Source organism: Canis lupus, chromosome 2 (genome assembly GCF_003254725.2).
Source record: "Canis lupus dingo isolate Sandy chromosome 2, ASM325472v2, whole genome shotgun sequence".
In the NCBI taxonomy this organism is placed as follows: Eukaryota; Metazoa; Chordata; class Mammalia; order Carnivora; family Canidae; genus Canis; species Canis lupus.
The window spans coordinates 10,664,290-10,691,406 of NC_064244.1; the positions used below are offsets into that span (position 1 = coordinate 10,664,290).

The following is a 27,117-nucleotide window of genomic DNA, read 5'->3' on the forward strand; positions in this document are numbered from 1 at the left end:
GTATCAACACTGAAGAGAGGTCAGTTAAGGTGATATCTGAGTGTCTCTTGGATCTAAGAAGGAAGAGGTCAATTTTGGTAGTATTTTGAACTCTAATGTTCTTGTCTCATAGAAAGAATATAAAAAAGATTTGGAAAATGAAATAAAAGGCAAAGGAATGGAACTTACTTCAGATGTTCTTGATATTCAAAGAACAAAACGTGCATCCGAAATGGCTAGTGATGTGAGTATATTTATTTAACAACTGAGAATGTATGAATCTTTAGCTGATTTCCTTGCCTCTCACTCTTTCTCAAAGATCTATACACATTCCATAATTTTTATGTGCAAGAAGATGGTAAGTAACTATGTCCTAATAGTCATTTCCTAGTCAATGAATTAAAAAAAAAAAATGTTTACCATCTCCCTGCCATGTGTTATGAGAAAAATGACCACTCTCTGCTTGTAGAGAAAAATGTATGTAATAAACTGGAATAACTGTATGAGACTCAACCTCATCTTTTAAAGAAGTGAAAGGCAGAGAATTGGGAACCGTGTTGTCATGATCCGTCAGTAACTGTGGTGCGGTTCACGTGCTCTCCTGTTCACGACCCAGCAGTGTCCCCCAACCCTTTCCTCGGCTGCTCAGTGACCCCCTGCCCCATAAACCTCTTTATGAAATGGAAGTGGCCGTTGCTCACTTTACGTGGAATTTGTGGGAAGGAATGAAATGCCTCTGAAGTGCTGTTAGTTCTTTCATCCTTGGCGTCTGTCATGACTTTGGAATCAGGTAATGGCACTGAGCTTTGAGGAGAGTCTGACTGAATTGAGAGGTGAGAAATTTAAAGTTGTGTCCTCACAGGCTTATAAACTGTTGTAATGGTGATGGTGGTAACCCTACTAGTCAGGCTGCAAATGATAGGAACCCAACTTACACTGGGTTATGCAACAAAGGGAATGTTTTGGCTTGTGAATAGAGAAAGTCCAAAGTCTATTTTCTTTGAGGTTGGAATTTGAATGATGTCTCTCTTCCTTCCTCTCTCAGTTCTGTTATCTTCTCTATTGCTTCAAACTTGGGAGGCTATCTCTAAGCTATGGCCCCTCCTAACAGAGGGATAACTCATCTGTGCCAGTAATCCCAATGGGAAGTGAGCATCTGTTTCTTATAGTTACAGTTAAGGTCCTAGGAATGAATCTCATTGGATCAACTTCTATCCTGCCCTAATCTACACCTGCCCTAATCATTGTGTCTGGGTCCAGAGGAGTGTAATGTGCTGATGATCTAGTATGGTTCTCATGGTCATTCATTTGTTCAGTTAACTTCTTTGGTAGTTTAATTGCACTGTAAGTACAGAAGATTCAAGGGGCACCTGGGTAGCTCAGTTGGTTAAGCATTTGCTTTCAGCTCAGGTCATGATCTCAGGGTCCTGCGCTCGAGCCCCGACTCAGTCTTCCTGCTTCTCCTTCCCTCTACCCCCTACTTGTGCTCTTTCTTGCTATCTCTCTCAAATAAATAATAAAACATCTTTTTAAAAGAAGGATTCAAAATTATTATGTTTTTTAAAAAATTATAGCCATCTTTGGCTGTATCTGTGTTCTTTAAATTTATTAAAGCATTAAAAGCCACTGTCATGTCTTTGGTTAATATTATCAGCACATATTCCTAAATTAGTAATTCTGACCGATTCTTCTGTTATGGTGACATGTGCAGTTCACATTAAGAGGTCGATCTTGTGATCACTTGTCAGTAATACTTGGAAATATCACTTCAGACTCTCAAGCGCAGAGTCCATCCAGAAACAGTTGAATGGCATGACAGCGGCAGGAACAGCAGTGAATCAGCCTTAGCACATGAATAGAGGAGTAAAAGACCAAAAGAAGTTTTCAGTTATTGAACACCTACTATGTGCTGAGCACTATGTTATATGCAGTCTCATTGATCCTTGGAGGGCTCGTGCATGGAGGAAATATTACCCCCATTTTGCAGATGAGTAAACCATAGATGTTAAGCATTCCCAGTTTGAGTGCTCTGGCCTCAAAATCCGCATTCTTTCTACAGCATCAACTCATTTAAACCCACCTCCCTCACCATGTATAGAAGAAATCTTCAGAGCTTCATATACCCTTCTTCAGTGAGAATAGTGATATAGTTCTAAGCCGTTCAGAAACTTAGTTCTAGGTGATCATTTCATGGTACAATGTAAAACGTGTTTTCTTTCTTTCTTTTTTTTTTTAAAATGTGTGCAGCCATTTTTTGGTATCCTTGATTACAGATGAATGTCTGTCTGCAGAGTGTCTAAATATTATAAAATGTTGCTTTATTTATTTATTTATTTATTTATTTATTTATTTATTTATTTTTACAGAAAGAATACAAGAAAGACCTGGAGTCAAAAATTAAAGGGAAAGGAATGCAGGTTGGCACCAACACCCTTGAAATACAACATGCCAGAAAAGCTTCAGAGATAGCTAGTCAGGTTAGTAGAGTAAATGGTGCAGATGCCTTAAAACCTTTATTTTGGAACTTTGCAAATCATATTAACAGCCTGATTAGTACATGGAATTCCCCAGAATTTTATGAATAGTTTAATAAGAGTTTGGAATGGAAACCATTCCAGATCATCATGCTTGTTTGAAAATATATGGTTTCTGCTTTACTCATTTTCTTTAAATATCTAAGAAACGAGGGGGAAAGCATTTTACTAGAACACACAGGCCCTTTACAATACAACAAATACAACAAATTTCACTTTCATCTAGACTATAATAAATGTTCTCATACTATGTTTTCTTTAAGGATAGGTCATGTGCTGTTTGGTGTATTTGTGTTTCCAACTTTCTGAACAGAACTTGAAAATTCTGTGTTGAGACTCTGACATGACAGTGATAACCATTTCTGTATAATTTGGTTGCATGTTCTCAAAATACCCCGTTGACCTCATCACCATGCCTGAAATTCCTACAGGGTTAGCATTTTGGATTGAAGTATTCTATATATCCTGAATGACCATGTTCGTTCATCTAATATTTTCCTCTTTGTGTAATGCATGTAATGACAGGATATTAATTTAGAAGTTTTGGCTTAGATGCTCTGATATGATAGATAGCAGATAACAAAGTTGTAGGAGTCAGACCATATGTGCATTTTTTGAAGAAAATGCCCCAAAACCAGTTCCATACCTCTTGAACTCCTCCAGCAATTCCGAGATTATAGAAGTGTCATTGGAATACAGAGTATTTGGGAAGAGGTGATTTTTTGAGAAACATTTAAAAAGAGAATGTTGAGATGCAGGTAAGGAGTACTGCTCACTTACCTCAGGGCTGGCTGCGGAGAGTTTTAGTGGGATTCCTCTGAGAACTATAATGTGACCCTTCCATTTAGGAAGAGCTGGCCCAGGATAGACTCCCCCCACCACCAGGAAATCTGGAGAGCTAGAGATAGCTGATTAACTGCCCAGTGAGCCCAGTGAGTCACTGCTGTGTTGGGATCCGCTTACGGCCCCAGGTTAGGGACTGGTCAGGGTAATGGGATGGTCATAATTGGTTTGGACCAAGAATCTGGGGATGGCATAGGAGTCTTGACCAATAGGGGTTTTACTTAGAAATGGCAGATTTGGGGGGGCGGGATGCATGCTGAATAGGCACTGGACCCCTCCTTCCATTCTCCTCCTGAAATATAGCCATTGTTGCAAATTTATCCTGCTGGATCTATTTTTATGTGTAGACAGATAAACATACACTTATGCACACATAGACTTAAAAAGTCCTTAAATACCATGTATTTTGTTCTGTGCTTGGTTTTCTCACTTAATATTATGGAACCTTTCCATGTTACTTTGTATAGCTTTACCTCATTCTTAGAGAAAAATTAAGTGTTTCATAACAAGGATGTGGATAGGAAACCATTTACCTTTTATTACACTTTACATGCAAATGACATGGAAATGGAATGGAAATTTGCAGATTGGACCAGATTCTTGGAAAGAATAGAAGTTTTGTATTTCAGACTTTCACCTAAGAACAGACTTCTAAGACCTGCTCCTTTTATGAAATGTTGGAATATCATGTCTTTCCTTAGAATGGTATAGATTTGTTTTATTCATGATACGCTGCTTTTAATTTCTGTAACTTCGGACTGTATACTAGTTACTGAGAAGTTAGGAGAAAGAAAGGCCTAGGTGAGTCAGGGGTCCTGTGGCTACATGTACATCAGGATTAGGGCCAGGCTATTATCTTTGCAAGCCAAAGATCTCATTTGCATGTAATCCTACCCATGTGCCATTTTGCCCAATTGATAGGCTCTCACATCCATTTCAACCAAATGGGATTTTGCTATAGTTCGTCTAACTTTTCAAAGAAATTAATGTTACATGCATGACTCCCAATAGTTAAACACTCCAGAAACGACTGAATTGACCATGTGACTTTCCTTAGCCAATAGGACATTAGCAAACATGACTCAGAACCTCTGTGCATTGATTGGGGCTTCCTTTCCTGGAATAGAGGTGCCATCATGCGTTTCTAAGCCTTCCAAGTTTTAGGGTGTTTTATTATGCATTAGTATGTAATGATGTAACCAGTGTGCTATGTAGTGTATTTATGTGCTTTAGAATACTTTTAGATTTGAACATTCATATTGCAAAATTAAATGACATGATTTTCCCCTTGGGCCTTGGTGGCTGTCTGTGATCAATGCCTCATTTTCCACATACATTGACCTTCAATAAAATGCTTTGTTTGGGAGCCTTAAAGACACTTACTAAAAATGGGGGGCTTCTTATAGACATAGTAATTATGGAGTAGTATGATTTTGAAGGTTAAATACTATTACTTAAACCGTATTCAGAAAAATGAAGCTCAGACTCTAAGTCAGTGAAAATAAGGTTATGAGTAGAAGATTGGAAAAAATAATAGTATTTCTCTGATACTAAGATTTTTGTTTACACCTTTTAAATTTAGGATATTGCAAATAAGCAAGCTAACATTTACTTCATTTCGGGGAATCTACACATCTAGATTATGTCATATCTAGAGTATGTCAACATGATAGGAAATAACTGTTTTAAAAGAAATGTAATTAGATACAGCCAATAGTTTTTTTTTTCTTGTAATAAAACTTTTCATTGAAGAATACATAACACACACAAAAAAGAGTACCATTTAAGTGTACAATTTGCTCAACTTTTATAATCTGTTTTAAAATGTGATGAGTCTCTGAGACACGTGTCTGGGTAATTATGACTATTTTGTAAGTAACACATAATTCAATTCAAGCTGCTCAAAACAAGCAGATAGTTTATTGTTCTTAGAACCAAACAATAGAGGAAGCCTTAGGGTTGGTTTGCTCTGGGGCTCAGACAGTGTGATTGAGTTTCAATTTCCCTTTTTTTTTTTTTTTAAAGATTTTATTTATTTATTTATGAAAGACAGAGACACAGAGAGAGGCCGAGACACAGGCAGAGGGAGAAGCAGGCTCCATGCAGGGAGCCCAATGTGGAACTTGATCCCAGGACTCCAGGATCACTCCTTGAGCTGAAGGCAGGTGCTTAACCGCTGAACCACCCAGGTGTCCCTAAGTTTCAGTTTCTATCTTCCATTCTCAGGCAGGCTTTCTCCTATTTGCAAAGACGCTCTTAGCAGCTCCTGGGGCTCTTTGCTTCTCCATTCCTGTTTAGAAGGAGAGGGAAAGCTTCTTGATATCTTGTGTGGGGAAAGAATCCCACTCATCCCTGGAGCAATCCTGAAGGGCCAGGGATGGGGTATAAATGATTTCTGCAAGCCCAGTAGGACCCTGAGATTTGGGCCAGTCTCACCCAAGCTTAATGGTCTAGCATGGGGGAGCGACAAGTTACCCCGTGGCCAATCAGAGGACTAATGGTGGGTAGGTGTAAGTGTGGTTGGATTCCAAGGAAGCACCCCAATAATTATTCACTACAGAGCAAAAAGTGACAGTTCTGCAATCGCATTTTACTGCTGTTCGTCAAATGAGGTATACCTTAACCAATAATTGATCCATTTTCTTTTTTTTTAAGTTTTTCTATTTATTTATATATTTATTTGTTTGTTTATTTATTAATTATTTATGATAGACAGAGAGAGAGAGAGAGGCAGAGACACAGGAGGAGGGAGAAGCAGGCTCCATGCCGGGAGCCCGAAGCGGGACTCGATCCCGAGACTCCAGAATCGCGCCCTGGGCCAAAGGCAGGCACCAAACCGCTGAGCCACCCAGGGATCCCCTTGATCCATTTTCTTGTATTGAAATAGAAAAACTTCTGTCTTGGCTAACTGTGTTTTCTTTCTTAATTCAGGTTAGTAGACAAAAGCCTTCAGATTACTTGGGAATAAGTCACTCCAAGTTATGTTCCTCTCACAAGTTAAAACTCTTCTTAGTTTTGTATACATAAAACAAATAAGAATCCAAAGGCATGATCCTGACGTCAAAATGACATCACAGTTTTTGACAGGCTTTTCAGATTCTTGCGAAGTCCTCATAGCATGTTTTATTTTTTCCAGAAAGAGTATAAGAGAGATCTGGAGACTGAAATAAAAGGAAAGGGCATGCAGGTGGGCACAGACACTCCTGATATCCAGAGAGCCAAGAAGGCATCGGAAATGGCCAGTCAGGTGAGAAATGGATGGCATACAGAGTTTACAACAGACGCGATGAATTGCCTATAGAAAAACTATAAATGTCATATTCACATGTGTGGCTTTGAGATTCAAACATATAAATATCTGCATTGCTATGGAAGGTTGAGCAAAGCTCTGAAGATTATTTTCTGTTCTTTTAGAAAGAATATAAGAAAGACTTGGAAAATGAAATTAAGGGGAAAGGAATGCAAGTGAGCATGGACATCCCGGACATACTTCGAGCCAAGAGGGCATCTGAGATCTATAGCCAGGTTGGTAGAGAATGAAGATGCTCAGAATACTGTATTTTTAAAATTTAAATTTAATTAATTAACATGTAATGTATTATTGATTTCAGTGGTAGGGTCAGTGATTCAGCAGGCTTACAGGATTCCCAGTGCTCATTGCATCATGTGTCCTCCTTAATGCCCATCATCCAGTTATCCACTCCTCTTCCAGCGACCCTCAGTTTGTTTACTGTGGTTAAGAATCTCTTATGATTTGTCTCCCTCTCTGATTTTGCCTTGTTTTATTTTTCCCTCTCTTACCCTATGCTTCTTTGTTTTGTTTCTTAAATTCCATGTATAAGTAAGATCATATGATAATTGTCTTTTTCTGATTGACTTAATTCGCTCAGCATAATACCCTCCAGTTCCATCTACAACATTACAAATGGCAAGATTTCTTTTTCTTACGGCTGAGTAGTATTCCATTGTATATATACACCACATCTTCTTTAGCCATTCATCTGTCGCTGGACATCTGGGCTCTTTCCATAGTTTGGCTATTGTGGACATTGCTGAATACTGTATTCTGATCTCCAATTGCCATGTGTTTTGTGTGTTTCTGACTGATATTTTTTTGGAGGGCATTGTATTCAAAATCAGTGCCCTTTATTATAGGAGATATTGGTCAAACTTGATTAATCTCACTAATGAAAGGGACAGTTGCTGTAAATTCAATTCAATGGATGTTATGGAGTGTCTGAACTCCCCAGTTTGATTGAGTCCAGTGACACTTGGTCTTTTTTTCTTTCTTTCCTTTTTTTTTTTTTTTTTTTTACTCTATTGCATGTTTGAGTCCAGTGCTCACACTACAGAAAAAAGATTATAAATGAGTTTGACTTTTTACTATTTCATAATGAATATTATCCTTAAAATAACCAGCTCCAACTAACAGTGAATAAAACTACACAAGGTGGAAGGTGAAATTGAATATTAACTAAAAATTAAGAGAAGAGCTATCATCTTGGTAAAATTTAATTTACCAAAAGTACCTGTCACATGTCCTCTAGAAAGACTTTTAGAAAAACCTCTAGAAAAGTTGGATATGAATATGACCATGAAAGAATATATTTAATGGAAGAAATTACTGATAAAATCTGACTTGGGCAAAAAAATTCATTGGTGGCTATTGTCTTTGCTATAAAGCTTGTGAGGAAAAAGAATGGATCCCAGTAGAAAAAAAAAGTAAAAATAGTAAAATGGAATGAAAAAATGGTGTAGAAAGCTGACCAAGGAATTACATTTGATTAATGGGATTTGTGATGAAAATAATTTTCAACAAAATCAGACCAAATTTATTAAAATTCCAATTAAAACATAAGCCAGAGTCCAAAGATCACTGGTTCAAAAGGGGGTATCTGGATGACAGAGTCAAATGTCAAAAGAATTGACTCAGCTATTTGGATGATCTTGGAGCTACATATTATCGTTAGTATCTCATAGTGGCATCTGAACTTATAGAATTTGGCTCTATCTCAGCTGCCTAAAATGATAGATACATAAAACAGGCAAATGGCCTTTTGAGTCAGTGAAGAAAAGTTACTGTCTCAAGAATGCCAGTCTCATTCATTCATTCAGCAATTACTTTCTGAGCACCCATTTACATGCAAAATTAGAAGGGTTCTTCCCTTGGGGAGCTAACCTAATAAAACAATGCAAATATAATATTATAAGCCATGATATATGCAAGGTAAAGGCTTCCCATAGGAAGTGGTGCCTGAACTGATGGAATTCCTGCTTTAACTTAACAGTGTTGTTTTTAGTGTGTATGTGACAGAAGGATACATCTAACTTCAAGGAATTTTAATTATTTAGGCAACAATGGGATACTTATGAGATTATAATGATGCTATGCTGAGTCTCTATAAGCGGCAGCATGCCGTAATAGTTAACTTCACTGACTTTGGACCCAGAGTGCCTTAGTTACATTCTAGTTCTGACACTGCTTAGCTATTGTCTCAGTTTCCCCATCTGTAAGAGTGGACAGTAACACTATTTGCCTTTGGTGTTGATTCAATGAGTTAACGTGTATTTCGAATCTTCTACTACTATGGAAATAGAGGTACTAGTAGAAGGTATTGCCCAGATTGTATTGGAACTCCTAGTAATACATTTAGTATAGATATATTTTTAAAAGATTTTATTTATTTATTTATTTATTTATTTATTTATTTATTTATTTATTTATTTATTCATGAGAGACACAGAGAGAGAGAGAGACCGTGACACATGCAGAGGAAGAAGCAGGCTCCTCACAGGGAGCCTGATGTGGTACTCGATCCCGAGACCAGGATCACACCCTGGGCCAAAGGCAGACACTCAACTGCTGAGCCACCCTGGTGTCCCTAGTATAGATTATAATAGATTTTAATGTCACCTACAGAAATGTCAGTACCTTTCCATTATACAAATGTACCTTTTCCTTTTCTTTAAGACTTTATTTATTTATTCATGAGAGGCAGACACATAGGCAGCAGGAGAAGTCAGCTCCCCATGGGAGCCTGATGCAAGACTCGATCCCAGGACCCCAGGGTCATGGCCTGAGCCAAAGGCAGATGTTCAGCTGCTGAGCTACCCAGGTGCCCCTGTACCTTTCTCTGCAGTAGGAAACAAAGCATAAATCCAGAAGCGTTAACAATTGTGGGTGTAGAGAGCCAGGTGACTTGTAGGAGCTGTAGGACTACTTTGACTAGGGACTGGGGCAGCTCATGAGAGAGTAGGTTTCTTCTGGGTTCTGGTCACAGTTCTAACGTGTGCATGGGGAGGCTTCCCCACACCAACAGGCAATTCTCGGCCACCTGCAGGGAATCAGAATTCAAGTCAATTCTGGCACTGTCTGTCGGGAGATGGCACCAGGTGCTACAGGTTAAGGGTTTGGTTCTATGGGATGATCCCCCTCCCCTCTTAAGATGTCAGTTGCAAGCTCAGTTTGTCACTGTGCTTTTGGCTAACATGCTATAGATCAGAGGTTCCTAGGATCCCCTCCTTGGTCTGATTCATTTGCTGGAGTTGCTCACAGAACTCAGAAATATTTTACTTACTAGATCAGCAGTTTATTATCAAAGGCTGTAACTCAGGAACAGCCAATTGGAAGAAATGCAGAGGGCAAGGTCTTAGGGGAGGGCACGGAACTTTCAACCCCTCTCCAGGTGCATCCACCATTTCCCCCAAATCTCCCTATGTTCACTAACTGGGAAGTTCTCTGAACCCTCACCTTTGGGGTTTTTATGGAGGCTTTGTTACATAGGCGTGATTGATCAGCTCATTGGCTACTGGCGATTGATTCAGCCTCCAGCTCCTCTCCCCTCCCCAGAGGTTGGGGGTTTGGAATGAAAGTGCCAACCCTCTAATCACATGTTTGGTTTCCTTGGCAACCAGTCCCATCCTTAAGTGTGGTCCCCAAAACACTTCATTAACATAACAAAAGATATTTTTTATCACCCTCATCACAGGACATTCCGAGGGTTTTAGGAGCTCTGTGGCAGAAATAGGGACAAAGACTGGATATGTATATTTCTTATCATAAATCACAATATCACAAGTTTCTCAATTTAGGAGTGGCACACAGGCCAAGCCCTCCAGAGGCCTTCGAATGGACTAGGAGGGGAACCTTTGCCCCAGAAGGGGCAAGCCTGCATCTCTGGACTGTTTGCTCACTCCCTTTATTTTTGCTGTCACATCAACAACTGCTTTGAATCATAAGATATAGTGTATGATGATATGAGCCACGTGGAACAGTAGAATTGGAAGAAGCATCATTTTCCATCTCTCTCATACATATACACACACACATTCACAGTTTCAGATTCTTATTAACTATTTTTATTTTTAGAAAAAGTATAAAGACGAAGCAGAGAAGATGCTTTCTAACTATAGTTCTGTGGCAGATACTCCTGAAATTCAGAGAATCAAGACAACTCAACAAAACATTAGCGCAGTGAGTAGCTTTTCAGTTGTCACCTTGAAATTTTGTTTCTGTAAGGAGGGCCTTTTTCCTCATTGTCTGAATGTTTGTTGCATTGTTTGAGTTTTCTGTCAAATGTATTATCTTTACTTCTTTAAAGTAATAAGAGTACTGTTAAAGAACCCAAATTCTATCAAGTCAATTTAAAGATCTAATTGGCTTTATTCAATAATTCATGAGTCAGGCAGTATCCCCTCCAACAAATAAAGAATGATCAGTAGAGACGTACAAAACGTAAGGCTTTTATAGGCAGAGAGAGGCAGGACAAGGAAGTTATTAGCGAGAGAAAAGACAAGATTGCTTCAGACAAGGTCACCTTCCCTTAGGGAAAAAGGTGGGGGTCTATCATGCAGATTACTTCTCTAGTGCTGATCAGGAAATTCCAGACTGATTGGTTTAAAATTCCACTCTTGGGAGAGGCTGAAACTGCAATTAGGTTAGGTATTAAGTCTTGATGGGGCTTAACATAAGTGACTCCATTTTGGGCCTGTTGTTTCTCTTTAATAGTACCAAATGTTCTTACAACATGTAATTTATCATGATTGTTTTGAAATTACAAATTCAAATTTTCTTCTATGGTACTAGCAAGAGATTTCTTTTAGCTAAAAATTAAAATTTTACTTAGGAAAGAGATCTTAATCTTCCACACAGATTTTGTGAGAGATGGGAATAATCCTAGATTATTCTCAGTGTACCAAGAAAGGACACTGATTTGCAGTGATAATGTACTTAGGGATATACTAGTTTGTAACCAATTCCTAGATTTTTATATTTCATTTTGAGGAATAGAAATCGTATTAGCAACCATTAATTAAGGGGTGGGCCTATTTTTAATGTATTTATAAGCTTGAATTCTAAAATCATAAAAACTGACCATACAGCCAATATTTTTAGGTAGAACTAGCTCATTAGTCACTTGGTCGTTAAGTAAATGTCTCATCAAAATATTCATTGTATTAAGTCTGAGGACTTTTGGAATATTTTCTACTTTATAATAAATTGGCAAACTAAACAGATACCTCTGGGGCCTTCAAAATAGGCGTGCTAAGAAATGGAAGAGGTCTGGCTGGAAGGGAAAGTGAGGGGGAAAAAAGTGGTTTCCACTCTTATCTTCTGTGATTTTATGGTGTTCTAGATTTTTATTGTGTAGAGGAAAACATCTCTGAGGCCACACTCTCCCAAACCCTACTTGGGCCCACTGAATGACCAGATCTTAATAGAGGGAATAGTTCTGTCCTCATATGCCTTTCTTATAATTATTCTATTTTTCTGTAGAACATTTTGTTTCTTTGTTTTGCTTTGCCTTTGAAAAGGCTGGGTTGTTAGTAGGAGTTGAGAGATGTATGGGAAGGTTAACAAATGAATAGAAGAGAAAGGAAATAGACTAAATAAAGTTTTGATGTTGACGATAGAGCCAGTATTTTCTTTGAAGAGAATGGGGGCATCTTTGTGTTTGGAGAACAGCACTTGCTTAAAATTTCATGGCATTTTTGAACAGCACTCTTAATAAGCTTTTATAATACGTGCTTTGATTTTTCTCAAACACATGTGATATGTGTTTATATTTGAAGAAGGAAACTCAAGTTTGCCAACCTATATTCTTAGACCAAATAATCCGCAGCTGCTTTGGTACCAGGCATGCTCTAGAACAGGTATCAGGGGTGTGGGATGCTATGGAATGTGAAAACTAAATTGGGTATTTTTCTCCTAGTGGATTACGTGATTGATGGATATAACTTGGGTACTCATAAATAGAAGCTGTATTCATATTACTTGAGAATTTGAGAAATTATCTTTCTTTTATGAGAATCTGTTCTAGGACCTGAATTTTAATAAGCTTATAGTTATTCTTTCGTTCTCTTATAATAAAGGTATTTTATAAGAAAGAAGTAGGAGCTGGCACAGCAGTAAAAGATACTCCGGAGACTGAACGAGTGAAGAAAAATCAGCAGAATATTAGTTCAGTAAGTTCTGTATAGCATTAATTATCCTTCCAAAAGCAAACACAAGCTAGATAAATGTTTTTTAGTTCTTTGTTAAACTGGCTGCCTTTTCTTTTATTCTTCACTTTGTTAAAATCCTATTTCATCAAATATCAAAGGTCTCACTTTGAGAAGGAAAACTGTAGCCTTGTTCCCCTTGAACCTAAAGCAGTGTTTCATCTTGATATATCATAGCACACAAGAGATAGATCACTTTAATAGTCTGGTAATGAAATCTAGGATTAGATTTCATCTTTTGAACAGAATTTTAACTGTATTAAATGTTTCGGGGAAAAGATAAATTTCAGTACCTCTCTACAACTTGGAGGAAAGAAATTTTACTCTGTAGAATGATTAAAGGCCCTTAGTATGTTTATTTGGTGGCTTAAGAGAAGGCTTCAAAGGCCCCATTTGCCTTCTACTTCTTCCAGCTGCCAGCAAAGCAAAAACATGCATCTTCACTATGATTTGTAAAATAACTTACCCTCCAGTTCCCTTTGAGGTTAGTGAGGAAGGGTAGAGGAGGCGCTTACTGTTAGGGGTAAAAACTTTTCCATTCTGTGTTTGACATTTTCTATGGAGAATTGCTGTCCTTACCTACAGGCATTATTCCATGGATATCTCATATATTTAGTTTCTTATTGAGGAAGTCACAGAGGTTCTTTCCTGAAATCCGTCTCCTTGACCTTTTTCCTCACCTTCACTCTTGGAGGCAGAGCCTTTAAGTAATTCAAGCAGAACAGCTCTGGTTAGACTTACTTGTCAGGATAGTTGCATGGCATTCCAGAATATGAGTGTGCACTGGCTTTTGTGGAGAAAAGAGTAGGAAAGGCAAGGTAATGCTATAGGAGAACATCAAAAAATCTGCAGTATACTAGGGCAATAAAATTTCTGTGACATGAATGAAGCTATGTCCTGCAGAAAGCATAGAAGGACCTAATGGTGAGGGTGTACAAACGTGTTCTTATTCGCCATGGTGAGAGCCTGTGTCAGGCAGTGCTGGGGTCTGGTAGAGAAGTTAGTTTGGCAGAGAAGGAGAAAATGTTTGTTTCTTTCACTTCCAAATGATAATATTTGAAATGTACCCATCAGTGTACTGAAATACAATGTTATAAATGTTCTGTAGGATGCAGTTCTATTGCCTACAGTAAAATGACTGTGCCATTTTGATTAGTTTAGAGTCGTATGAAAAACAAAAATGTTCATCTTTAATCACGTTTAGCTTCTCACCCGAGGAAAATCACGCAAAGTAGTGCGGTATATCATTTCTCTTCCCAGCGTTCCACTGCCTCTTCTAGCAAACAATAAATGCGTCGTTTTGTATCTTTCTAAGGTTGGGCCATAAACTCCTGCTTAGTATTCAAATGGAAAGTTGCCCTTTCAAGATTAGCCAGATCTGTCAAACCAAGATATGATTCTCTAACATTTAAAGATCTCGACATTTCCACCTCCACCGTACAAGCCTTTTAGCTATTAGCTTTCCCTGTTAAGAGCTGTTTTTGAATCTTATTTAGAGGTGGTCTTTCTCAGTGTATTCTCAATTTAACTGTTTCAAATCTGGACTCGTGTTACTGGTGTTACTCATATTAAATCTATGGCTACTAGGACGTAGATAATGTCTAATATACGTAGGTTACCATTTCTTTGTGACTATCAGTGTGAATTTCAGCTTTCATCATTGAAACACTACCAAGTGATTTCTAAAACCGGATTTGTATAAATTTAAGTCTTTGCTAAATTTCAACATGTGCCTCTTAAGTCTCGCCTGCCTTTGCTACATATAAATATTTATGTATGTCCTTTTTCTTGAATCTAATTTCTGTGAATTTTAGACGTATTAAAATACCACCTGATATGATGGCATTAGTAATCATTTCATAAGTTTAAAGAGCTGTTTTTTGTCTCATGCATAACCGTGTGCTGCCATTATCATTTTTGTCTGGTTGATCTTCCTCTAAATAGATTTTAAAAGATTATTTATTTATTTGAGAGAGAGAGACAGAGGGAGAGAGCATGCATGAGCAGGAGGGAGGAACGGAGGGATAGGGAGAAGCAGGCTCAACCCCTGAGCAGGGAGCCTGATTTAGGGCTTAGTGTGGGACTCGATCCTAGGACCCCCGAGATCATGACCTGAGCCAAAGGCAGACACTTAACTGACTGAGCCACCTCTAAATAGATTTGAAGGGAGAGCTTTTGAATAAAGTGAGGGGCCACGATATAGGCTGGTTTTGTATAACATGATTATGTGGGTAGAAGACATCCTGATTTTATGCCATTGGCCCTTTGATAGTGATCAGGGGCCATTGCCTCTGCTTTCTGTATACTTCCCTCCACGTTACTCTTTGCCTTCTTTTATTGTGGCCACTTTATTTTTTTCCTTATTCTGGATGATATATGTACTGCCACTTAGATAAGCAGTCTTCCAGACTCTGGAGCTAGCCCAGTTGAGCTTTTGCCTTTAAATACATGTTACATTTAAATTCACACACTAATGAGTAGAAACTGCTTTTTGGATAGAAACTTATCAGTTATTATATTACGATAATTTCCAAGGTTGTGTATCTGCTTAATGATAAAATCTGTTTTCATAAGCAACATTTGCTTATTTTAATTAAATAACTACTATAGTGATGGCTGGGTGAACAGATATGAGTTTATTTGCACTTTGGGTTAAAGGAATCCTGAGAACACTATCACATAAAATACAAGTTTGTGTTCCCACTGAAGGAAAGTTAGTGTTGAAGTTTAAACAATTCAACTGTGTAAGAGTTTAAAAAGCAGGATTCTTACCTATCTTTTAAGCCATGTGTTGAACAAGACCCACATTTTTGTTTTGTTTTAAATAATTTACCACACTGTTTGTTTGTTTGTTTGTTTGTTTTTACCACATTATTTTTTAAATACATAACACAGGTAAAATACAAAGAAGAGATGAAACAGGCAACGGCCATTTCCGATCCTCCAGAGCTGAAGAGAGCTAAAGAAAACCAGAAGAACATCAGCAATGTGTGATCATATTTCTTTGCATACTGTTTTCTATTTCATTGGGGGCAGGAGACAATGAGGGCACAGCACTTGTATAGGTGAATCCCAGGGCTGCACACGCTGTTGCAGGAGGGCCAGTTCCTGAAACCTGGAGATAAGATTTTGCCCATCTTTATGTTGGGCTAACATGACACCTTGTTTGTGCATTTACTGACCAAAGGACATGTTACTGAATGCCTGCTCTGTTCTTGCTCTGGGGGGAATTCAGAGATGAGTGAGATTTCTCAAGGTCTCTGGGAGAAACAGACATGGGAATAAATACCCATTATACATGAAGTGCATTCACAATAATTAATATTGACTGTTCATTACACTTTTGGAGTACATTACATTCAGTGTCTCACTTAATGATAAATAATTATTCCTTTTGCAAAGTGCTGTGGAAATGCAGAGAAGGAAGGCAATGTCTGAGAGAGAGAAAGGAAGCGAAAGAGAGAGAGGAAGTCCCTTGGAGGAAGAGTTAGATCTTGAAGAATTAATAAAAGTTGGGGTGGAGGGTATCCCTGGGTGGCTCAGCAGTTTGGCGCCTGCATTTGGCCCAGGGTGTGATCCTGGAGTCCGGGGATCGAGTCCCGTGTCGGGCTCCTGGCATGGAGCTTGCTTCTCCCTCTGCCTGTGTCTCTACCTCTCTCTCTTTCTCTCTCTATCATAAATAAATAAATAAATAAATAAATAAATAAATAAATAAATAATCTAAAAAAAAAAAAATTGGGGTGGATTTGAGAAATCCATCCATGAGAAAGCACCTCTTGGCAGAGCAAACTGAATCAGCTCATGGTCCAAGTCCTGGTCAAAGAGAGGAAGGTTTAATATGGTGAGTGTGTGGGGTAAAGGGTGGCAAGGACCTGATGGTACAGAGACAACTTTTAATTAGGGCCCTGAGGAGGTAGGTCTGGAGTCTCAGTGTTGCCCGAAGTGTGGTTCATAGGTAAGTGATAGGTGCTCCGCCCACGAGCTGGCCTTGGTTAAGGGATTAAATTGTTTTAATGTGTCCCTTTTTCTAAAAGAAATGTTAGTAGTTTTCAATGTGTCAGAGAAATGTAACACTCCCTTAAAATAACTTTATTTGAAAATAATAGTGAGTTAATTTAATGAAAGACTAAATCACAGCTCAGTTAATAGCTGGCCCGCCACATGCCAAGCGGTGTGCGCGTGCTGGAGTTGTGTGAAGAATGTAGATCCTGGTTGGCTGGCTGGTTCCCAGTTCCAGCCCTACTTTGCTGTATAGCCTTTACAAACCACCAACCTCTCCCAGCCTCAACTTCCTCATCTATGAAACAGGGACCAAGGTATGAAGTGAGATCTTGCCTGGAGAACCCTTAGTGTGTTTGCGAATGGATGAAAACAAGACATGAAGAGTTGCCATTATCGGCTTTATGTTGCCAAACTTACATCCCCTGGAAATTGGCTGCACCATTCTCCACATCAGTCATGCCGTTTTGCAGATTTATTCCCCTCTGAGCTCTACCCAGAGTAATCTTCCCTTGTATCCTGCCATTGGCAGAGATTACACTAGACCTTTCCTCACTTTAACTGAGACCATTCTCTCAGACACAGAATCTGCCTAAATTCTCAACTACGTATCACAACACAAAGAAAGCCACCCACTGAGGAAAGCAGTCACATGGAAGGAGCCTGACCCTTTGTCATTTATTTCCCGGCTGATCAGGCTTCTCTTCTCTGTCATATTTGCTGCTGAGTGTGTGCGGCTCAAACCCATTTTATCTGCAGGCCCTGTAGGTCTTGTGATGTCTCACCAAAAAAAAAAAAAAAAAAAAAAAAAAAAAATTCCCTTACACTAAATTTAAACTCCAGAAAATCATTAAGACAGTCCCTGTGGAGTTCCTTATAATAGGATTTTAAGCTCTCATTTTACTTTCGCCTGTCAGAAATTCATTTGATGGACATGCCGTTCTGTTTCTTTGTGCTGGATGCTCATTTATTTCCCAGGGTGTTGGAGAATTGCTGGAAAACTGACCACAAATGTTGGGGTCTGATCCTGCCAGCTAAGGAAGAGCACCTCATAGGCAATAGATCAGACACATTTCCATAATGCTAGTCAGAGCACAGGCCTTCCCATGTGGGAACTTTGCAGGGAAAGGAAACTTGGAGGTGGAGGGTGTGTCTGCACTGCCAGTCTGTCACTAAGGTCAAGCATGAGGTTGGTGCAAACTTCTTTGCTAACGAGAAGAATGGAGAATTTTTATTTTTAAATCTAAAGTGGTAATTTGATAGTGTTGCTTTAGTGCTAGGAAGAAATGAATTCACAGAAGGGGTGATTTATTTTTACTGATAACAACCAAACTCAGACCACGGATGAATAATACAATTTGAAGAAGCACCGCCAAAGGTGGAATTCAGAACACGTGCACAAGAAAGAGCTTGGAGTCTGGGATGATTTTGATGGAGAAGTCTATTAGCAATACTTGTTTCACTTTGAAATCCTAATGAGGATTGTATTTTATTTTTTTAAAGATTTTATGTATTTGGGAGAGAGAGCAAGCGAGCATGAGCAGGGTGGCGAGGTAGAGGTTGAGGAAGAAACAGACTCCTTGCTGAACAGGGAGCCCGATGCACGACCTGATCCCAGGACCCTGGGATCATGACCAGACGCTCATCCCACTGACCACCCAAGTGTCCTCTAATGCAAATTTTAACCAATGAATGCTCTGTAGCCATGTGACGTTCCTTTTAAGCTGTTCCAGAGGATGGGTGCATGTTTCCTTTGCTTAACTCCACACTGTCTTGTACCTTGTCTCGCAGCTCCAGTACAAGGAGCAGTGCCACAGAGCCACGCCAGTGAGCGTCACGCCAGAGATGGAGAGGGTGAGGAGAAACCAGGAGCAACTGAGTATGGCAAGTGGCCCTGTGTTCTCCTGTATTGTCAAACGTTACACGTTTTTATTCTTCACGGAGCTCTCTGAAAAGCTTGAGCCCTCCACGTGTTGGATGCTTCTTTTCACGGTCGCATGCTCAAGGGCATGAACTTTGGTTTTGGCTCTCTCATGTGATCCAGGAAATTGGGGACTGTCATGCTATAATTTAGCGATATTTGTTTATTGAAGAAATCTTCATTAATCACCGCAATGCACCAGGCATTATATTGGTACACAAAGGTGGGTGAGAGACTGTTCCTATCCTCAAGGATCTCATAGTTTAGTAGGTAAATCTCTACATTCGGGGAGGGACACAGAAAAAAGTGGGTCTGTTGTCAATCTGAGGGGGAAAATTTATCTGTTAGAATAGAGCCAAAGAGGACCTGGCTTGATTGGGGTTCTAAGATATAATGTCAGGGCAGGAAACCTATAAATAAAATGGAAAATATTAGTCAATCATCGGTGATCTATTGCTAATAAAGGAACAAGCGTTAATGACCAGGAGGTACCTGTAATGTGGCCCCTGTGCCAAATGCTGTGTGTGAATCCCATGAGGTCGGCTGAATTTATTTCTCTGATTTGTAGGTGTGGAAAACTGAGTCTTGGGGAGGTCAGAGGACATGCCAGGGACCCATAGTTTGAAGAGCAGAGCTGGGGTTAGAACCTGGGCCTTCCTCAATTCAGAAATCCCTTTCAGTGGTGCCCCCTACTAGTGATTTTTCCTCCTTTTTAAAAAATTTTTGACTCTTTTATGGCACTTGTACCAAAATAAACCATAGTCTTCTTCCCCAACAGGTAATTCTGAAAGACTTTAAAATTCAAGTGTGGGTTCTTCCAGGTGGGGGAGAAAGTCTGGCTGAACAGTGCTTTCTTCTTATAATGCCCCTGGAATGTGGTAGACACAAGGGATCTTTTTTTTTTATATATAAATTTATTTTTTATTGGTGTTCAATTTTCCAACATATAGAATAACACCCAGTGCTCATCCCATCAAGTGTCCCCCTCAGTGCCCGTCACCCAGTCACCCCCACCCCCTGCCCACCTCCCCTTCCACCACCCAGAGTTCGTTTCCCAGAGTTAGGAGTCTCTCCTGTTCTGTCTCCCTTTCTGATATTTCCCACTCATTTTCTCTCCTTTCCCCTTTATTCCCTTTCACTATTTTTTATATTCCCCAAATGAATGAGACCACATAATGTTTGTCCTTCTCCGATTGACTTACTTCACTCAGCATAATACCCTCCAGTTCCATCCACATCGAAGCAAATGGTGGGTATTTGTCGTTTCTAATGGCTGAGTAATATTCCATTGTATACATAAACCACATCTTCTTTATCCATTCATCTTTCGGTGGACACCGAGGCTCCTTCCACAGTTTGGCTATTGTGGACATTGCTGCTAGAAACATTGGGGTGCACAAGGGATCTTTAGCTTCTTTTGACAGCGGAAGCCTCAGGTTAGAATGAGGGTGTAAATGGCCTTCCCTTGGCTGCTGGGCAACTTCACAATGCTTGTCCTGCAATGCCTTCATTCCCTTGTTTCTCCCTTATATTTCCACTGCTTTTGGTCATGGAATTTGCAGTTAACTTTGGCAATGAACAGCAAAGTATATATTGAAAAATTGTTTTAAAGAAGCACAACTGGCATTTTGTGCTTGCCACGTCAGAAGAATCGGGATCCAGGTGTAGATACGAATCGAAAGGTGGATGCACATCTCCTATGGGGGAAAATGTGTGAAAAGATAGGGTTAATTTTGAGGTTCATCCTCGGTAGTGTGTGTGGGGAGACCATTCTGCTATCTATTAAAATTCTCATTTATCCTCTGCAGGTAAAATACAAAGGAGAAATTAAGCAGGCAACTGCAATTTCTGATCCACCGGAGCTGAAGAGAGCTAAAGAAAACCAGAAGAACATCAGTGATGTGGGACCTTATAGCTTTTTTTCTTATGATAGCAAATGTATTATCAATGTGTCAATGAAGGGATTGTATTTATAAAATTTTCATAACCTTGAGTTGACAGTTCTGCTCTCAGTTGACTGCCAGTCTACTTGAAAGGTTGCAAGGTCTTAGGTGTTGTAGGTACAGCCAGGCACTCTGTGCTCCAGAGTTCCCAGTAACCTCCAGTACCATTTTTGTCTATTGATTATTGTGTGTCCCTCTTATCTTGTCTGCATGCTTATTATACTTGTAGTCATTCCCCAAAGGGATGCAGAGGTGGCTTCTAGCATCTTGGCCCTTCAGATAAGCTTTCCTGCTGCCTTTCCCACTAGTATGTGTTCTCGTTCATTAGCCTGTCCAATCCCATTATCCACTTCCAGCTACTGTTGCTTTGTTTTTGAATGAAGGCTTGGGGAAAATTGCAAAGTGTGCATGCCTGAATAGGTCACATGGGATGGGCCCATTTTTGGGGCACCTGTTAAGGGGCTGACAGTTTTTACTCAGGCCCCAACTCTTGGCCTGTTCTTACCCTCCTTCTGTTTATGTAATCCATGGGTCTAGTTCCCAGAGAATCATTTTCTGAAGTCATTAACATATAGATTGGCTTCTCTGGAAGAGGAAATCTGGAAATCTGTTAGGTTCAAAGAAATCTTTTATTCTTCCAACCTTTAAAGTCTTCTGAGCAGATTATAAAACAAAGGCAGGCCATTGTTTGGCACTTTTCCTCCCAACTGTATTTTGAAGTAGATGCTCATCTTTTCCCAATATATTTAGAATCACAGTTGACGTAACTCCATTGCTCTCAGAAAGGAACGTGGTTATCGAGAAGGAAGAGATAGTGGAAAGCATGCCGATTTGCTTATGGATGACATTGGTCACCATCTTAGGCATCTTTTAAAAAGTTCTGCTGCAGTTAATTACTGACAAACCATAACAGTATATGGGTAGGAGTACCTTTAAGTAGTATCTATGAAGACGTTTCTTCTCATATTCCTTTGTGATACATTGCTCCTGACAGCTTTACTGATGGTGTGCCCGTATATTTGAGTACATTCACAGTGACTTCATTCCCAGCAATTCAGGCTATGGGATGAGTGAAAATAGATTGATTTAAGTTGCAAGCATTTTAAATATGGCTAGCCCTCTGATGATAGCATTTTCTTTTTTCATAGTTCCCTTTCTTGGTTTGCTCTTTAAAATAGCTACTGTGAGACTCTTATTTAGGTGAATTGATTCACAGTACTCTTATTTTTTATTCTCTGAAATAATAGGTTTATTATAAAGGTCAACTGGGAAGAGGTACAGCTTTAAGTGTAACTCCTGAAATGGAAAGAGTGAAGAAGAATCAAGAAAATATTAGTTCGGCAAGTCGTTTTATTCATTTTGGTCTGTTACAAAGGATACGTCCGTTATTATTTACTTGCAGTCCTGTTTTTTTTTTCTTTCTTGTGAGAATAAAATATATTTTCAAGCAACATTTGTGGTACATGCAGTAAGTGCATGTGTTATTTCAGATGACTTCCAAAAGCTGCCATTACAAAACTTTACATTCTCCTGCAACCCTTCATTGCTATTTCCAGATGTGACCAATGGTTACATTCAAAGCTTAGTTTTAAACTATATCATGCTCATTTAAACAATGATTCATGTTATTTTAGCCAGTGTCTTTGAAAGTGGTAAAGTCTTTGATGCATAAGCAAAGTGTCATTTTGCAGATGTATTCCACCGAATGTGGATAGCTAAAGGCTCTCAGCAAAACAAAATAAAAAATGACTCATTACTGCAGAGTAAGGACTTAGAGGGAAAAAAAAAATCTATCAATGCATTGAATATAGAATTTAGTTACTCAATAAAGTCCCTTGTGCACCTCATTGTCTTGTTTGGATGGTACGATTGTTCATAGTAAATATCGGGGCTTCAGTTCTGAATCGCACATATGTCCTCAGGTCCTCAATAATTGCTATCCTAATGTCATGCATAGCCAGCTTCACAAACAGCAGTGTTCTGCTGGGCAGCTGTCAAGAAGAGCTTTTCTGTGCCTGGGAATCAGCATTTAGGTCTTAGAGTGTACAGCTCTCCAGTGGCATTTCTGTCCACAGATGCTGACTGTATTTGACATAAATTACCTTTAAGCTGTGGCTGCTTAGAAGAAAATTAGATTTAATACTCCTTATTTCTTATCCTCTACAGTGGGGAAAAATAAAAGGAAATAGAGGGATGCTTGGGCTTGGTGTACATTCTTCAACAGTGTTATGGTAAAAATGGGGGAAAAAACACTTAAGTTTCATTTGGTTTGGATTTTTCCTGCTTAAGTTAAGTATGATAACCATTTTTCCTGACTATGTTGTTAGTGAATATTGGTCATTCACACATCTGTTCTTGGTTGATAGAGTTAGGTTGTTTTCGCTTTAGCTTTTAAAGTGAACTTTAAAAATAAAATTTTAGATTGTTCCCCTAGAATGACAAGTAATTCACTGAACAACTTCCCTGGGAAATAATTTTGGATATGTTGTGTATGTTTCACTCATTTGGAAAGTTTGAAAAGTTACACGAAATTTTTTTTATCATTGTCTTATTGTTAAGTATGTTCTACTATTCATTTTGCAGGTAAAATATACCCAGGACCATAAACAGATGAAAGGTAGACCAAGTCTGATTTTAGATACACCTGGTCTGAGATATGTCAAAGAAGCACAAAATCATATTTCAATGGTAGGGCACAACCAGCAACTTCTCCTGACTAAAACATACTAAGGAATGGCACCCACCCACCCAGTGTACTGATGGCGTGTTCACCATTAATCTAGATGACTAACAAAGCATAAATGCAAAGCAAAATGCGGATGGACTCATCCTTTTAGGGGAACTTTCTAATCACACTGAAATGTAATGGGCATAGTCTAATAAAGTAATTTTTCTCAGTGATATGTTGAGTGTGTTTTTATTTCTAACATGACTATTGTAAATGCATTTTACAAAAAAATGTTTGCTTGGACTTCTTTTCAGTTCGTTTTAAGACCGAGTTTGGTGTGTTTACATGTTGCAGAGAATATAAAAAAAAAGTATGTCTTTTAAAGCAGTTTCACGAGCCATCATTTCTATGCCATAAGGTTTACTTATTTAAAGTGTACAATTCAGTGGTTTGCAGTAAAATTTATAGAGTTGAGTATCACCCTAATCCAATTTCAGAACATGAAAAAAGTGTATGTTTTTGGATAATTGTGTGGAAAGAGCATATCGTTCTAATACCTATTAAAGGTTCAAAGATAAAAAATTAATTTGTACCTAAGTTAGTACATTTTAGGAAATTATCAAGATTGAAAAAATACATCTCTCTAACCTTCTCACGGATATACTGGTTTATTTATAATGGAAAAGAGCTGATAACCATAATGATGAAAAACACAATGAAAATATCAGCACTTGGTTTCTGATCTAGGAAGCTGACATTTCAGACACTATTTCTAGAGTAATTGAAAAAGATACATAAATGTGGAAAATAATCTAGATGAAATTGATTCTATAACAGCCGTCATATCAAAAGTTTGTGAACTATGTAACAGCCAGGAAATTCCAGTTTGAGTTACTGTTGTTTTTCTTCTTTTCAGGTAAAATATCATGAAGATTTTGAAAAGACAAAGGGAAGGGGCTTTACTCCTGTTGTTGATGACCCTGTGACAGAGCGAGTGAGGAAGAACACCCAGGTAGTCAGCGATGCAGCCTACAAAGGTGTCCATCCTCACATCGTGGAGATGGACAGGAGACCTGGAATCATTGTGGGTAAGCTGATGGTCCTTCTCGGCAGGTCCACACAGTCCAAAAGATTGTCCTTGGCCTCACTTTAGAATTGGCCTCCTTGTTCATTGGACTACTCTGCAACTATTTGATGTGGTGCCCAACTGAAAACAAACCACAGGCTAAGTGCTCCTGTTTACACCATGTTGAATGGGATTCCTGGCACTTGCAAATCCTTTCTATTATTGGACCTTCTCTGCCTATAATAACTTTCTGGTCTTGAGAATGTTCTTATTTGTTAAGCAGAGAAGCAGCCATAATATCAGACATGAGTGATAACAAAAGTTGAATGATTATGTTGTTTTCCTTTAGCTTATGGATTTGATCAATGCATCATACTGGAGACACTGATGACAATAATAGAAATAATCACATTTCAGCCCTTTTACCACAAATAGAAGTGCCAGAGAGATTCTGATGGCATTCCATAATATTAATATCTTATATTTTTTTGAATATTATCTCCAAATGGGGATGATTGGGAGCTGTCTATAAGTGCCATACATCGGAAAGGAAGGAAACTTTTGTGGAATGGTGGCTGAGATAGCAGTGATCCCCCCAGAGTCCATGGCAGGGCTAGAAAGACAGTTACTGACTTTTCAATACATATCAATGACCCATACTTCCAAATGTCTGTTGTTTAAATTTTTGTAGCTAGTCTGATTCTAAAGCCCAAATAATATTTTTGGGAATCATTCCATGTACTCATTGATAATCTCAGTGTTAGGTTAGCTTCATCTTCACAGGGAAGAGCTGATTTTTTTGTGGGGGAGACTAGCGAAAGGCTATTTAGAGGTGAGCTGGATGAGGGAAGTGTGTATCTGACAGGGTCTTCATGTTAAACAACGGTAATGAAGTCAGGGCTCTAAGTTACTTGAATCATGATGAAGCGAATCTGAAAATCTTTGCCACAGAGGGATTCCACATACATTATACACTATTGATAGCTCTGTCCATCTTCCATAGGTGATTGTGTAAAAGGATCACATTCAGTTGGATGGATGGGTTGAGATATTTTCACTGAGAGTAACACAGAGTTAGTTTTACTGCTTTGGAGTAACATCTCACAAGGGATAGTGAGTGCAGACGGTCTGATTCATCCCTCATGGGTGGACATCCTGACAGTCTGCACAGCTTACATCAGGGTCCTACTCCCTAGATCAGGGGCCAGAAATGATGGTAAAATTCTTGCCAGAAACTGGGAGATTGGCTGGACTTTGAAGCTCTCAGAATTCAGTACTCATTACCTTTGGGATAGAAATTATTATTTTTTTAAAAAACTCAACATATATGTTCCTGAATTATTCCCTTATTGTGTACTCTGGAAGTCAGTTTATCTCTTCTTAAATGAAGTACATTCAACAAACTTCTGAGCCAGGCAGGGAAATGCAGGGTTGGAGATTTTTTGAGTAATGGAGACTAGGCCAATCTGTGCTGCTTCTATTTTTACTGGAGGCTATGCTATTTACTAGTTGTGTAACCTTGGCCAGACTAACTTGGTCTCTCTATGCCTTAGTTTCTCCACTTATGAAACGAGGATAGTAATAGTACCTACTATAAAGTGGCACAAAGCACAAGTGAGTTCATGTTGTGATGGACAGTAGTGCCCGGCACCCGGTGAGCTCTGCATACAACTAATCTACTAATTATAGACATGCCAGAGCTCCACTTCCAGTTCATTAATTCATTGTTTTTACTCAAACTCCATTTCTGTCCATAGCTAGACTTTTCATTCTCCTCTTGTGAATACAGCACCATGCCAATCATTTTTAGGACCTGAGCTCCGTTAGCTGGAGACACGGGTAAACCTGCAAGTTTTCATACTTGGATTTTGCCTCCAACTAAAGCAGGGATGTGAATTTGTTTGCTTGGTCTGATCGCTAAGTATCCTAGTGAACTCCTCTCTGGTCCCTTTTGAGTGCAGGAAACTGCTCTTTGCTTGGCTTTCCATTCCTCACCGTTCTTGCTCAGTGCCGTGCTTTATTGCACTTTTCCAGTAAACTTGTGTTGTGTAGGTTAGCTTGCACTCATGGGCTCCCAATGAAAGTTAGGCTTGCCACCTATCTACATTTCAAACACTTGTTTTGGGGAGAGAAGTTTTTGTTCTTTGTTTCCTCAGGCGAAGCCCTCTAGGTCACTTCCTATGATTTACTCACGTGTCTTTGATCAGGAATTTAAAGCAAACATGTCACCTCTTTCAGCCTGTGGCGAGCACATGTTTTGGGGCTTTGGAGATGCAGGGAGTTGCCTGGTGTGTTGGGTGATGAGTCACAGGCTCTAGATGCAAGGTCAATGAAGAATAAACCAGGTAGTTTAAGTTTGCTCACAAAGTTTTCTTACCAAATCCTCATGAATGTGACTGTCCCTTGTTCTCCTCTGAAGTCTGCAGTGGGATGGGTTTACTTATTACGTGTTTGCTTATTACATGCATCTTTTTCCAGACTTGCACTTGACCTTGATGCTGACTTTTTAAAATTCATTCTTGATTTGTTGATTTCTTCCTTCTGGTAAAAGACCTCAAAGTTTGGCGTACAGACCCTGGTTCTGTCTTCGACCTTGATCCCCTGGAAGACAATATTCAGTCTAGAAGTCTCCATATGCTCTCTGGTACTGCTTACATTTTGAG

At 39.0% G+C, this 27,117-nt stretch overlaps 1 protein-coding gene across 13 annotated transcripts in view; it reads left to right on the forward strand.

Moving 5' to 3' along the window:
* The window catches only part of NEBL (nebulette), a 341,512-nt gene that overhangs the window by 285,036 nt on the left and 29,359 nt on the right, over positions 1–27,117 (forward strand). For 6 of the 13 annotated variants that reach the window (XM_025464019.3, XM_035712963.2, XM_035712964.2 and 3 more), the window contains 13 exons: positions 113–223; positions 2,346–2,456; positions 6,493–6,603; positions 6,771–6,881; positions 10,726–10,830; positions 12,729–12,821; positions 15,753–15,845; positions 18,648–18,740; positions 20,586–20,678; positions 21,968–22,060; positions 23,304–23,408; positions 24,305–24,476; positions 27,006–27,098. In XM_025464019.3, the coding sequence (XP_025319804.1) occupies positions 113–223; positions 2,346–2,456; positions 6,493–6,603; positions 6,771–6,881; positions 10,726–10,830; positions 12,729–12,821; positions 15,753–15,845; positions 18,648–18,740; positions 20,586–20,678; positions 21,968–22,060; positions 23,304–23,408; positions 24,305–24,476; positions 27,006–27,098 (1,384 nt within the window). Of the gene's footprint in view, positions 1–112; positions 224–2,345; positions 2,457–6,492; positions 6,604–6,770; positions 6,882–10,725; positions 10,831–12,728; positions 12,822–15,752; positions 15,846–18,647; positions 18,741–20,585; positions 20,679–21,967; positions 22,061–23,303; positions 23,409–24,304; positions 24,477–26,932; positions 27,099–27,117 lie in introns of those variants that run through there. The other 7 variants (XM_025464015.3, XM_049097085.1, XM_025464022.3 and 4 more) reach the window with 6 other exon arrangements.